General features: G+C 40.9%; 1 protein-coding gene across 1 annotated transcript in view; it reads right to left on the reverse strand.

Annotated features, from left to right (window-relative positions):
• The window catches only part of ERCC6L2 (ERCC excision repair 6 like 2), a 244,036-nt gene extending 231,019 nt beyond the window's left edge, over positions 1–13,017 (reverse strand). The window contains exons 1-3 of the mRNA XM_073633138.1: positions 12,650–13,017; positions 8,678–9,102; positions 5,446–5,568 (exon numbers count right to left, since the gene is read on the reverse strand). Of these exons, the coding sequence (XP_073489239.1) occupies positions 5,446–5,568; positions 8,678–9,102; positions 12,650–12,677 (576 nt within the window). The 5' untranslated portion in view covers positions 12,678–13,017. The remainder of the gene's footprint in view (positions 1–5,445; positions 5,569–8,677; positions 9,103–12,649) is intronic.
• Between the last annotated feature and the right edge of the window lie 1,862 nt (positions 13,018–14,879).

The following is a 14,879-nucleotide window of genomic DNA, read 5'->3' on the forward strand; positions in this document are numbered from 1 at the left end:
CTCTGTTATCCTATGTGTCCATGCACACATGGACGTTTTTGGATGTTTATCAGCACTGGAGTTTATGGGCTGTTTTCTGAACGTCATAAAATGGCATTCAGGAGTCGTTTTTGTGACCACGAAAAAACGCCAAACGCTCAAAAACGTGGCTTACCAGTGTTTGTCATTTTTTATCCATTGAAAAAATAAATAAATAAATATATATATATATTAATATGTATATCGACACAATTCTAATCTTTTTGGCTCTATACACCACCACAATGGATTTGAAACGAAACGAACAAGATGTGCTTTAACTGCAGACTTTCAGCTTTAATTTGAGGGCATTTACATCCAAATCAGGTGAACGGTGTAGGAATTACAACAGTTTGTAAATGTGCCTCCCACTTTTTAAGGGACCAAAAGTAATGGGACAATTGGCTGCTCAGCTGTTCCGTGGCCAGGTGTGTGTTATTCCCTCATTATCCCATTTACAAGGAGCAGATAAAAGGTCCAGAGTTCATTTCAAGTGTGCTATTTGCATTTGGAATTAGTTGCTGTAAACTCTCAATATGAGATCCAAAGAGCTGTCACTATCAGTGAAGCAAGCCATCATTAGGCTGATAAAACAAAACAAACCCATCAGAGAGATAGAAAAACATTAGGTGTGGCCAAATCAACTGTTTAGAACATCCTTAAAAAGAAAGAACGCACCGGTGAGCTCATCAACACCAATATATCCAGAAGACCATGGAAAACAACTGTGGTGGATGACCAAAGAATTCTTTCCCTGGTGAAGAAAACACCCTTCACAACAGTTGGCCAGATGAAGAACACTCTCCAGGAGGTAGGTGTATGTGTGTCAAAGTCAACAATCAAGAGAAGACTTCACCAGAGTGAATACAGAGGGTTCACCACAAGATGTAAACCATTGGCGAGCCTCAAAAACAGGAAGGCCAGATTAGAGTTTGCCAAACAACATCTAAAAAAGCCTTCACAGTTCTGAAACAACATCCTATGGACAGATGAGACCAAGATCAACTTGTACCAGAGTGATGGGAAGAGAAGAGAAGATTATGGAGAAGGAAAGGAACTTCTCATGATCCAAAGCATACCACCTCATCAGTGAAGCATGGTGGTGATAGTGTCATGGCGTGGGCATGTATGGCTGCCAATGGAACTGGTTCTCTTGTATTTATTGATGATGTGACTGCTGACAAAAGCAGCAGGATGAATTCCGAAGTGTTTCGGGCAATATTATCTGCTCATATGCAGCAAAATGCTTCAGGACTCATTGGACGGCGATTCACAGTGCAGATGGACAATGACTCGAAGCATACTGCCAAAGCAACCAAAGAGTTTTTTTAAGGGAAAGAAGTGGAATGTTATGCAATGGCCAAGTCAATCACCTGACCTGAATCCAATTGAGCATGCATTTCACTTGCTGAAGACAAAACTGAAGGGAAAATGCCCCAAGAACAAGCAGGAACTGAAGACAGTTGCAGTAGAGGCCTGGCAGAGCATCACCAGGGATGAAACCCAGCGTCTGGTGATGTCTATGCGTTCCAGACTTTAGGCTGTAATTGACTGCAAAGGATTTACAACCAAGTATTAAAAAGTGTAAGTTTGATGGATGATTGTTAATCTGTCCCATTACTTTTGGTCCCTTAAAAAGTGGGAGGCACATATACAAACCGTTGTAATTCCTACATCGTTCACCTTATTTGAATGTAAATAACCTCAAGTTAAAGCTGAAAGTCTGCAGTTAAAGCACATCTTGTTCGTTTCATTTCAAATCCGTTGTGGTGGTGTATAGAGCCAAAAAGATTAGAATTGTGTCGATGTCCCAATATTTATGGAACTGACTGTGTGTGTGTGTGTGTGTGTGTGTGTATGTATGTATGTATGTATATGTGTATGTGTGTGTATATATATATATATATATATATATATATATATATATATATATATATATATATATCTCTTTCTTTTTTTTAAAAACGCTAATAAACGATATCGCAAAGATGTTAAAAAACGTTGAAAGACTCACTGCAAAGCTACTGGCATTTTTATAACGTTATTTTAACGTCCAGTGTGCATGGAGCCTAAGTGTCCAGAAAGAATAAGTACGTGAACCTGGAAAGCACTCATACACACACACACACACACACACACACACACACACACACACACACACACACACACCAATCCTCCATATATATGCACAGTAAATAAATTAACCTTGACAGAGTTACAGACCATTAAAATAGGAACCAACATAAGTAGTACAGAAGCAATTAGGACTGTTGGGATAGAGAAACCCCCCCCCCAAAAAAAAGAATCACAGATGTCCGACCAAGGCCGCCATACTTTGGTAAACTTCTTAGGACATTGCTGACCCTTGTAGACCAATTTGAACTTAGGTAGATCGGTATTAACTAAACGAAAGAACTGTTGGACAGAGGGAGAAACATTTTTTCCAGTGTATATAGCGGGACTGCGATATTGCATCAAAAACAATGGCACTAACTGCCACTTTTGACACTTTGCAGGAACCAGTGACACGAATACAATGATCAGTGCTGAAAAAAAATGCACCATCACTGTACTAATGACACTGGCTGGGGAGGGGTTAAACATCTAGGATGATCATAGGGTTAGCCCAGTGTTTTTGTGTACGTTATGTGCTGCTTTTACTAGGGGAAGAAATTGATTTTATGATCGGGGGGGTGCGGAATGCCCCTGTGGACAGAAGTGCAGAATCACTTTATACACGTGATTCTGCACAGGAGGGCCGCCCGGTACCAGTAAATCTGCTATAGGGCAGCCTGGAGATGGTGAAATCGCCACTTCTAGTCTATAGTCTTCTATCAGAAGGTTGGATGACCATGCAGGAGCACAATTTCTAGAGAGGGACAGAAAACTGTCACCATATAACAGGATGTGCCTAAACAAAAAAAACTTCATAGTGGGATCACTAGGTATTATTTTAATGTAAGCTGCAGATTTACAAATGTCGAAAATTACTTTTGAAATAGCATTAACACATGAAAGCTTGTATGAAATTTTAGAGATTGGGATTCATTATGGAAAATATACATTTTTTTTTTTTTTTTTGGTGAAACAAATTAGGACAATCCTTCTGCTACAGTGTGCTTCTCAGATGAACTGGCACATATAATCCTGGCATCAGCAGGATACAAACCTCAAGCATGGCTGAAGATGAAAAAGTGCATCTCTAGCCGAGTTAAACCTTTAAAAAAAAAAAAGAGGGCCCTAACTGCACTGCCAAGTACACAGGCTTGTGAATAATAACAACTTACATGCTGGGTAATTATTTTTTCCAGGTTCATCTGAATCCTCAGCAGCTGAGATAGATGCTATCGGAGATATGTCAGCAAAATAAACTAAATAGAACACTGGAACAATGGCACAATGTGCAATGAGCTGAAAAAAAATACTGGCACAGCTTCAAAGGAAGCACACAGAGAGACACTGGCTGACCAGAAGAAACAGGCCACAGAAACTGGCATACAACCTGTTCTGTGGCAGTCCTCATTCATCAGCAGGATGGCTTTGTGAAGTAAAATGAAAAAAAGGAACGGCACAGGTCACCCCAGGTCAAAGCAATACTACAATGTTAAAAGAGAAAAAGGTGCTCACGTCTAGAAAAGTAAAGGCACACTGTATATGAAACAATCCATCAAATGTTTGTATACCCCTGAAAAAAGTTTAGTATTTAACCAGAAAAAAAGTATACTGTATTTTATTAACTGACCAGGGAACCTACAAAATGTAAGTTACCAAAAAAGGACAAGTGATAACAGACACAGATACTGCATACCTATCCATTCCAATAGGTGCATTTTACTTGCAGGTCAGCTTAGTTTAAAATATATCTCATCAAGTTCAGAAACTAAATGTCAAGCATAGTTAGTTCCAATACTCTCCAAATATATTCTGTAATCAATACATTTGTTATATGTACTAAGCTGCCACTAAGATCCAATTAGAGAACCAAGGACAAGATAAAAAAATAAACAAACAGACGGTAAATGATCATTTCAATCTGTTTTAACTCCTTCCTGCCCTGGCATGCCCCTTAAAGTGATTGTAAAGTCTCGTTTTTTTTTTCCATAGAAATAACATGTTATTTACCTGCCCTGTGTAATGGTTTTGCAAAGAGCAGCCCAGATCCTCCTCTTCTTGGGTCCCTCTTCAGCTCTCCTAGCCCCTCCCTCCTGTTGAGTGCCCCCACAGCAAGCAGCTTGCTATGGGGGCACCCCAGCCCAGTCACAGCTCCCTGTGTCCATTCAAACACGGAGCACCAGTTCGGCCCTGGCCCCTCTCTCTCCCGATTGGCTAACTGAATTTTATTGACAGCAGTGGGAGCCAATGGCACTGCTGCTGTGTCTCAGCCAATCAGGAGGGAGAGTCCCAGAAGGCCGAGTCACTTGTGGACATTACTGGACAGAGATGGGGCCCAGGTAAGAATTAGGGGGTGCAGGGGCAGCTGCTGCACACAGAAGGCTTTTTATCTTAATGCATAGAATCAAGGTGGATTTGATTTAAATCACTAGTAAAAAGGCTCGATTTAAATCAACTTAATGTAAATTATAATTTTTAAAGAGCAACTGTCATCTCTGTCCCGCAGCGGCTCTTCCTCTGACCTGCTGTTGCCTCACCGACAGTCCCATTCACTTTAATGGGACGGCGGGTGATGCGGCAGTGACACAACAAGGTGAGGGACGTGGCGGCAGCAGGCGAGTGGATGCCCGCTAACAGGTGCTGCCATGATGGGTCTGAAATGACAGGTGCTCTTTAAATGTAAGGACTCATTCTTGCTGGTAGTTAGATTCTTTAAAATTTGCAAACAAAATTAAGATTTCTATTTAGAATAATAAGCTGTCAGGTTAGTAAAACAGCAATATCAGAACCGATTCATACAGTTAGTAGTGCATATAGATCTGTAAAACAATGGGATAAAGGAATATTCCTGAACTTTGTTTTATCTCATGGTTACTGTGAACTTGTGTGAATGCATCAATGCAGTGCATGTTATCTCAGCTTGCAGAGCTTGGATTCATTGAATGAGCTACCAAAAAATTAAATATTGCAGAATATACAGCCTCATGCTACATAACTAAGCTCCATTCATGCTGAATAAACTAAATTATTAATGTATCTTAAATAGAAAAAAAAATTTAAAAAAATCTGTAGATAGATTTTTACTCCAAAAGCATTTTATTAAAATAAATTTGTTTAAAAAATAAATAAATAAATAAAAATCTGATTTTTCTTTTTAAAAATATCTTTGATTTTTATCCACTCTGCATGGAATGCATTAGGATAAAAAACCTTCTGATTTTACAACCCCTTTAAAAGTTTATGTACCAATAACAGATCAAAGTGAAGAAAAACAAACTCAATATTAAAAACTGAAAGCATACTGTGTAACAATACCTTTTTTGCGGATTCTGTAGAACATTTCTTCTTCATTGTTCTCAGTAAAAATTCAGGCATATTATTTTCAATATCCTCTCGTGTTCCTTTCTTATGTAGGACCGCAGCTAGAAAGGATATGACCTAAACCAAGAAGGCACATTTTATTATTAGTGCAATGAAGAGGTAGTATTGTATGCCTGGTCAGCAGCTATGCTGTTACCCAGTTGGGTTGAACTATCAGCTACCAGAGAAGCCAACCCAGGAGGCAACAGCAAATCAGACAAACATTAGTCACCAGTCTAGAAGTGGCTCTTCACATTGGTGGTAAGTATAGGTGGGAGATTAATTCATTATTGCATACTGCTTAAAGGAACCCCATAGCAACCTAAAGTGGAACCCTGGTTGAGAAAGGCTGACCTAAGGAAAAAGGTTTCTCCAAGCAAAAAGGGCAACTCTGCAATCAACAAGGTTTTTGGTTAATCCAACAAGTGATCAAGTGGAGTTCAAGCGGTTGTAAAGGGTATTTTTTTAATTAGAATATTAAACATGTTATACTTACTTGCTCTGTGCAGTGGTATTGCACAGAGCAGCCCCTTACCGCGTCTTCTGGAGTTCCCAGCAGGTGCTCTCCACTCTTCCTCCAGATGGGACCAGGAGACGTGGATGATCTTAAAAGAAGGAGTCCAGCCTGTGCTTTTTAGGCTGGGCTTCTCCTATTGGTCACAGAGTGCAATTCGTTTTGTACTCCTGTGACCCGTTTTCAGCGGAGAGTGGTCTGAAGTCCGCTCTCCACTGACGTCACTGAAATTAGTCTAGGTAGCACGTCATCCCGACTCTGGAAGTCTGGATCCACCAGCTGCCTGGACTGATGGCAGGAGCAGGGCAGGAGAGATGCTGACTGACAGGTAGCAGCTGTCTGCTTGGAGAAGTGAGAGAACTGAGCCCTCGGCGATGTTGGGTGGCTCGGTTCTCAGTGAAGAGGCGGCAGGGGACAGATGAAGCATCGGTCTGATGCTGCATCCACCTAGGTAAGTGTGAATAGGCAAAAAAAAAAAAAAAAAAAAAAAAACACACTTCTCTTTTAATGCTGTTTTTACCCTGCTATCCTGTGAGTGCACCTTATATTAAAGCGTGACTATTTTAATCCTGTACTGCACTTAGATTGGCGCTGCTCTCTCTTGCTTTCATGTCCACAGAGCCTCTTGAGATGAAAAACTGAAGTATTGAGTAGGTAGGCTGTGCACTTGTATGGAGTGTCTCAACGCATCATTTTTTCAGTTTTGGCTGAAGTATTATTTTAAAGCTGAAATCCAGCCACTCCCCCTCCTGCACACACATTGACCTTATAAGGGGTTGCCACTTCATCCCTTTAAAACCGAACACATATTAATTATAAAGATAGGCTCAGGCGTGCTCGCAACTTCACGTGCCCGCGCCCACCAGGAAGCTGACACTCCGCATCGCTAATCACAGGCAGCGAGACATTTCCCGATCCGCTGCTGCTCAGATCGGGAAATGTCTCACTACCTATGATTAGCACTGTGGAGTGTCTGCTTCCTGGCAGGCGTGGGCACGTGGAGTTGCGAACACGCCTGAGCTCATCCTTAATTAATTACACAGGTTCTGTGGCTGTTTAAGGTGGTAACTAAACTCACTTGGTGCCTTATCTGCCATTAAATTAGCCTCAGAACCTGTGAAATTCATATGTGTTCGGATTTAAAGGAATGAGGTGGCAACCCTAATTGACCTCCACCCAAAACTAATCACTGGCTTCTTTTAAAAAAAAAAAAACATTCTAACTGCCTAAAATACTCACCTATAGAAGCAGTCACAAGATGCTCTGGGTCCGGAATCTTTTTTTTATTATACATGAGGAGAGTTCTCACTCAAATGTCCAAGTCACTGACTGGATGACGTGTACTTTATCTATTGGATGTCCAGCATTGAGACCTAGAGAGAGATTTACTAAAACTGGAGCACTCAGAATCTAGTACAGCTGGGCATGGTAGCCAATCAGCTTCTAACTTCAGCTTGTTCAAATAAGCTTTGACAATAAAACCTGGAAGTTGATTGCTTACTATTTAGAACTGCACCAGATTTTGTAGACTCCAGGTTTAGTAAATCTCATACATAATGACATCAGGAGGAGGCAACCAGTCTACTGCAGCACTGGATCCATCAGTTGTGACTCCCGGAAGCGGCAGTGGTAAGGGACAAGACTGGGAGACTTAGGGGAGTATATAAAAAAAAACTTCTGAAAGTCTTTGGGGAAAAAAAAACTGCTAAATGGGTGAGAGAGGGGCAGGAGGGAGGGATGGGAAGGGAGAACCGTCTTGCTTGGAGTTTTGCTTCACCTTCAGTAAGTTGTCGTTTAAAAAATTCCACCTCTCTGATGCATCGTGTCCCTATTTTTACTATGGGTATATACTCATGGTGGCCTCCAGCGGTCCCTTAAAGTACCCACTGAAATGAATGGGGTCATGTTGCATATGAAAAGGAGCCAACCAAAGCCATGTCAGAAAAAAAGATGGCTGGATCAGGAAGAAAGTGAAGTTCTAATTTCAGCAGCTCTTCTGAAATAAACCACTGCTGTTGATACAGAGAGAGAGAGCAAGCATGAACTGTGCATGTGCAGTCTTTGAATAGCAACAACACTTGTTATGTTGTTGTGCTTATTGAAAGGCCACGCTTCTATTGCTGATGGGGGAGCATCCAACACTGGAGAGTCTACTGGGGCCCCTTGATTGAATGGGCTGTTTTTTTATCACAAATTGCATGAGCTGTTTTATGCAAAAATTTACTAACTCTTTAAATTCATCTTGGAACCATCACCATCCCAAAGAGTGGATATGTGCAGCAATTAGTAGCACCTAATATGGCATTTTTTAAATGCAGCTCAAAGAAACACATAAACAAGGAAAATAAAAAATCCTGAGATCGTCATCTATCATTTTTATAGTCCCATATTCAACATACTAAAATCAATATCTCACAACATTTATATATGTAAATAGTAAATGTACAGAGAGAATATGAATTCTGCCCTGCTAAATTACCCTTTCCTGGCTGTCATGTTGTTTCAATAGCTCCAGAGTAACTGAGTAGGAATACATACAGTATAGCATATCAGGGGGTGTAAAGTTATTCTGATTTTTTTCATCTGCATGCTTATTGTGGGTCAGTGACCCCCCATAAATATCAGCAATGGCAGTTCCCATATTTCCCTCAGTAGAAAAAAGTAGAAAAATACCTGTATTGTCTTCCCAAGACCCATGTCATCACCAAGAATGCATCCAGTTGAACGCGTGTAGTGCTCATACAGGAATCGAATACCATCTCTTTGATAGTCACGTAAATACCTATTAATAGTATAAGGCACAAAGACTCCACTATTTGATAGTGGGAAATTTGCAGCAGGAGCTGCAGGTCTTCTATCTGGGAAATACGGTTTTTCAAGGTCCTCATCATCAAAAATAGAAGTGTTCCAGGAATTACTGTAGCCATGGGCTTTACGGAGATGTCTGAGTGGTACTTTCCTCTCTGTTGCATCCATAAATGAAACCACTGCATAGGATAGATCGTCTTCCTTATGCTGAATGGACTTCACCACAGCTTCTTTAAGCTCACCCTTATCCAAGTAAGGTGCCAAACACTTCTCATCAATACGCCACACGCCTAGAAAACCACATGAAAGTGAAAGATGTAAATAATAAGTACCAATATCAATCACAAAATGTGTTTTTCAAAATGTGAGTACGAATGTTAACTATGCATTTTCTGCAGGTGCACCATAATGAAGTTTCATTATTATGTGAATGCATTATTATAGATTAAATGGGAAACTACTAAAATTATTTATACTTTACTGATGCCTTAGCTTTGAAACAATCATTTAACCTATTCTGTCCTATCTAATGGTCAATACTGTTAAAGGCCAACTAAGCCCAGAGATAGTTACATTCAGCATTGCTGCTGGCTAGCTGAATCTCATGCATCATATATCCACTGTTCCACTCAATTGTGGTTGAGTGTCAATCTTCCCCAATGGAAACTACAAAACAAATGAGCCTTTATTATTAACTTCACAATAACCTTCTTCATTTTCACTTTTTAGGCCGGGTACACATATGTGCTGCCGTGGGTTCATGCCTGGGGCCCGATAAGTGTCTGTTCCCCGGTTCAGGTCTGAATTTTTGCCTCAATTCGCACCTGAACCGGACCCAAACACGCACAGGACCCTTTTGCAATCCACTCCAAGGCCGCCCTGCACCTGTGTGAACTGGCTCCACGAAAGCTGGTCACACTGTCATGACGTGAATATGATGCAGATTTCCCTGCAATTCGCACATATGTGAACCAAGCCTCAAAATTCACCTTTCATGAGAAAATTATGTCTGTTGCCAATACTGTCTCACTGGTTACCTGGCTGTGCTTTGCTTTAAAGCTGAACTCCACATATGATTTTTAAATGCATGACTACATTTCTCCAGCTTGGACCAATGCAAGTATGCGTATCTCACGCCTAAGGAATTGCTGTGGAAGCTGACAATCACTGTACTAGTTAACACTACTACACTAATTGCTGCAGTTTTCTAGGTCCTGTGCCAATTGACTGTCCCACTGCATACTGACCTAAGGGAGCATTCACACTGCACTGCTGCCATTTACAGAACAACCCTGTATTTTTTTCGTTGAATTTTAAGATGTTCTCTGATTGGATGAGGTGGAGAGGGAGCTGACGTCACTGGGTTTCAAATCTATTCGTTCTGAGTTGCAAACCCCCAAACAAATATGCAGAATATGAGTGGCAGAAATGCATTATAATTCATCATCAAGACTATATCAAATTAGTGCTGCTCCAAGCCTGCAGTGTAATGCCCCGTACACACGGTCAGACATTGATCGGACATTCCGACAACAAAATCCTAGGATTTTTTCCGACGGATGTTGGCTCAAACTTGTCTTGCATACACACGGTCACACAAAGTTGTCGGAAAATCCAATCGTTCTGAACGCGGAGAAGTAAAACACGTATGTCGGGACTCTAAACGGGGCAGTAGCCAATAGCTTTCATCTGTTTATTTATTCTGAGCATGCGTGGCACTTTGTGCGTCGGATTTGTGTACACACGATCGGAAATTCCGACAACGGATTTTGTTGTCGGAAAATTTTATAGCCTGCTCTCAAACTTTGTGTGTCGGAAAATCCGATGGAAAATGTGTGATGGAGCCTACACACGGTCAGAATTTCCGACAACAAGGTCCTATCACACATTTTCCGTCGGAAAATCCGACCGTGTGTATGGGGCATAAGTCTCCCAGGTTTACACTCTGTGTTCAGATGCTGGCAGAAATATAGAACATCTTACTCCAAAATGTAATATAGCATACAGATACCTCTGCACACTGTATTCAACTCAAATGTAAGGGGAATGAAAAATTAGCTGCAGCCCAGATCCCAGCCTATCAGTCACGCCCCTCTGACATGTTTAGATTAACCCCAATGTGGATGAAACATGTCAGAGGGATGTGATCGATGGGCTGGGATCTGAGCTGAAGCTAGTTTTTCAGGCAAAAATTCAGGCCGGAACTGGTGAACAGACACGCAGCGGGCCCCAGGCATGAACCCGTGGCAGCACATAAGGCCTAAAAAGTGAAAATAAAGGTTATAGTGAAGTTAATAATGAAGGCTCATTTGTTTTGTAGTCTCCATTGGGGAAGACTGACACTGTCAACAACAATTGAGTGGAACAGTGGATATATGACGCTTGGATGAGATTCAGTTAGTCTTAGCTAATCTTAGATTCACCCCAATGTGGGTGAAACATGTCAGAGGGGTGTGATCGATGGTAAGGATGGGCTCGGGCGTGTTCGCACACTCCACGTGCAGAGCCCGCCAGGAAGTCGGCACGGCTAATCACAGGCAGTGAGACATTTTCCCGATGTGCGGCTACAGAGATCGGGAAATGTCTCACTGCCTGTGATTAGTGCAGCGCCATGCCGACTTCCTGGCAGGCGCTGCACGTCTGAATTTTTGCCTGAAAAGCTAGCTTTAGCTCAGATCCCAGACCATCGATCACATCCCTCCTTAATCGATGGATTGTGGAACTGAGCTGAAGCCAGTTTTGCATTCGCTTTACATTAGAGTTGAACATAGTGTGCGGTGGTATCTGCATACTATATAATACCTCATTAATTTACCTGTCCTGGGTTAGTGACCCAGAAAGTAATGAAGCCAACTAATCAGCATGACAGCCAGAGAACTCAATTTCCTGAAAGAAGAGAGGCCAGTAATGGAAGCGTACACATTTCTTTCTTGACAAGTTCCCTTTAAGAGATCAAAGGGCTAGACTTCCTGGCAAAGTTTTTATAACTGCTTGTGCTATACATAGGTGTGCGTAGCCTATTGCATTAGGGTGTGCACCCTAAAGCTCAAATCTACGTGCGTGTTTGTGTCCACTTGTATATGACCCCGGCACATTGATCTGCCAGCCGGCACAGTAAAAGAGAAGTGCATAAACACTTATCTTATGGCAGAGGCGGTAAGAGGGAGATCTTTCCCATCTTTCTGCTGGCACACAGAGCGATAATGCTAATGCGCATGGGGCGATTAGGGTGTGCCCAGGCACACCCAGCACACGCTGTGCGCACGCCTATAGTGCTATAGTTGTCCTGGCGACAACTGTACCCCTTGTTTCTTCTCTAGGTGTCACTGGAACAGGAAGTGCAGGAAAATCTCACCAATTTAGTCACAGACAAAAATATAAAATATGCAGAATATTTGCTTTTCCCCACTCTAGCTAAAACAGAACAAAGAAAATTGACTGGAGTTAGGCTGTAAGGCAACCAAAGTAAATGTATATGTAGATATACTCTAAGTATTTGATGGCAAGAATGGCAGGTGAGTTTACACCGGCCATACACAACTTGAATGTCATCCGTTGTCTGAGCACATTTGTGGGGCGCTTGCAGAGCAGCTGAAGCACGGCACAAATGTGAGGTTTTTCCACCCCTCAACCGCTAGTGAGAATAAGCCCAAAGGTCCCTCAGATCAGTGAAGTCAGAGAAATGTCACAAATCCTTATGTGGGCAATTGTTCCATGTCATGATGGTCATTCACACAATTAGACATTCAAAGGGACAGATCACTAATTGCACCCTCCTTCTCTCATGTCTGCTTTCCTTTCTTTATAATGAACAGGATTTTTAGTAAATCTACTTGCCTGGTCCATCCATGTTTACAGGGTCCATACTTCAACTATGGATATGTGAAACACGGACTCCAAACTTCTAATACAGCAATGTAGATCTGTAGGATGGCACTTGGTACACTCATATTGTCAGCAAATGTCCAGTCATTCTATAGACACTGCAGCAACACAATGAGGCTCGTCCAGCAGATGGACTGCATGCAATAAACTCCCTGTATACATGACGGTTTCCTTCTTCTATACATTGCTTTTGTTACTTATTGTCCAAACTGAGAGCATCCAGCTCTCCTCCTGTACACACACTTCCTATCCCGATCAGCCAATGTTTTGCTTCCTCTATGCTTCTCTCCTCCTTGCACAGGCTGAGGTAAAACTAGCTTTTACTTTCACTTTCATCGTCCGCACTTTCGCCATTTATTAAATGAGACTGGCGATGCTCAAGCCTTGGCAAGGAACGTTTCAGAAAAGAATTTATGTTTTACAGGCTCCAAAAATGCAGGTTTATTTTAAAGGAATAATTTAAAGCAGAATAGAGATTTTAGACTAACTATGAAAAGCGCTGATTTGTAATAGAAGAACGTTGCTGCATGTGAAGCCTTTGAGTCTGTCCAGTACTGAGTGAGGCAGTGTTCACTTATTGCTTTTTTTGCAAAAATAAATCTATGTGTGTGTATATGTATGTGTATATATATTAGGGGTCAACCAATTATTGGGGGCTGATATTCACATTTTTCAAATAATCTGTATCGATCAGAAACTTACCGATATTGGTCAGACCTCTCACTGGAGTCAAGCCATCAGACAGTTGCAAATCAGTGGTCATGCTATCAGACAAGTTTTTTTGGTTGGATATTCAACACAGAAAAACTAAATATAACGTAATGTAATATATAAAATAATGATTACACAGAGTTGTCACACATACATCACCCTCTCTAACATTTACAATACGGTATGATTTTACTGTGGAAATTTAAAGATAAAGAGCCCCAAATACCAATCCATTGGCTACAAACTGACATTTTTCCAATACTTCTAAATGGGTTAAAAAAAATTCTCCCATTGGACCAATACGTTTACAATGCAGATGTGTCATACACACCCCTCTCTATGATATCTTACAATACGGTAAGATTTTACTGTGGAAAGTTAAAGATACAGAGCCCCAAATATCAACCCATTGGTTACATAGTGACATTTTTGCAATATTGCAAATTGGGTTCAAAAAAAATTTCTCCCATTGGACCAATACGTTTACAATGCAGATGTGTCATACACACCCCCCTCTATGATATCTTACAATACGGTTAAATTTTACTGTGGAAATTTAAAGATACAGAGCCCCAAATATCAACCCATTGGCTACATAGTGACATTTTTCCAATACTTCTAAATGGGTTAAAAAAAAAAATTTCCATTGGACCAATACGTTTACAATGCAGATGTGTCATACACATCCCTCTCTATGATATCTTATAATAGAGTAAGATTTTACTGTGGAAATTTAAAGATACAGAGCCCCAAATATCAACCCATTGGCTGCATAGTGACATAATTGCAATATTTCAAATTGGGTTCAAAACCAATTCTCCCATTGGACCAATACGTTTACAATGCAGATGTGTCATACACACCCCTCTCTATGATATCTTACAATACGGTTACATTTTACTGTGGAAATTTAAAGATACAGAGCCCCAAATATCAACCCATGAAAGAGGAGGGGCCGTGTGGGACTTTAAATGAGGCAATAGACAGATTGGGGTGAGAAAAAAATGTTCAAATTTATTGTGTAAAAAACATCCTGGTATATGTCACATGTAAAGGGTTACGTGTGCATGTGCACAGAACATGACCTACATAGTTACATGCATATACAAACAGTCATACCAATAAATAGCTGTTCCAAATTGTAATGTACAAGAATTACATGTATACTGGGAAGCACAAGACACATAATATAAAATGAGTATCAGGTATAAAAAATGTGAGATGCATCAAAAGGTAGATCAGGGTAAAGTCCTATATTAAAACTCAGTGGCTGCATCCATGGTGTCCGACGCGTTTCTGTGAATACACTTCTTCAGGGGCGGATGCTACAGGACTTCTGAAATAACAAAGGTATAACACCATCCAAAAAAAAAAAATAAAATAAAATGAAAAAAACAGAAAAGACAGAATGTCAATTTCTGGGTACTCACAATATGACCAAACTGTGGAGCACGGTAGGGACTGGGCATGG

Source organism: Aquarana catesbeiana, linkage group LG01, assembly GCF_042186555.1.
Source record: "Aquarana catesbeiana isolate 2022-GZ linkage group LG01, ASM4218655v1, whole genome shotgun sequence".
NCBI classification, from domain to species: domain Eukaryota; kingdom Metazoa; phylum Chordata; class Amphibia; order Anura; family Ranidae; genus Aquarana; species Aquarana catesbeiana.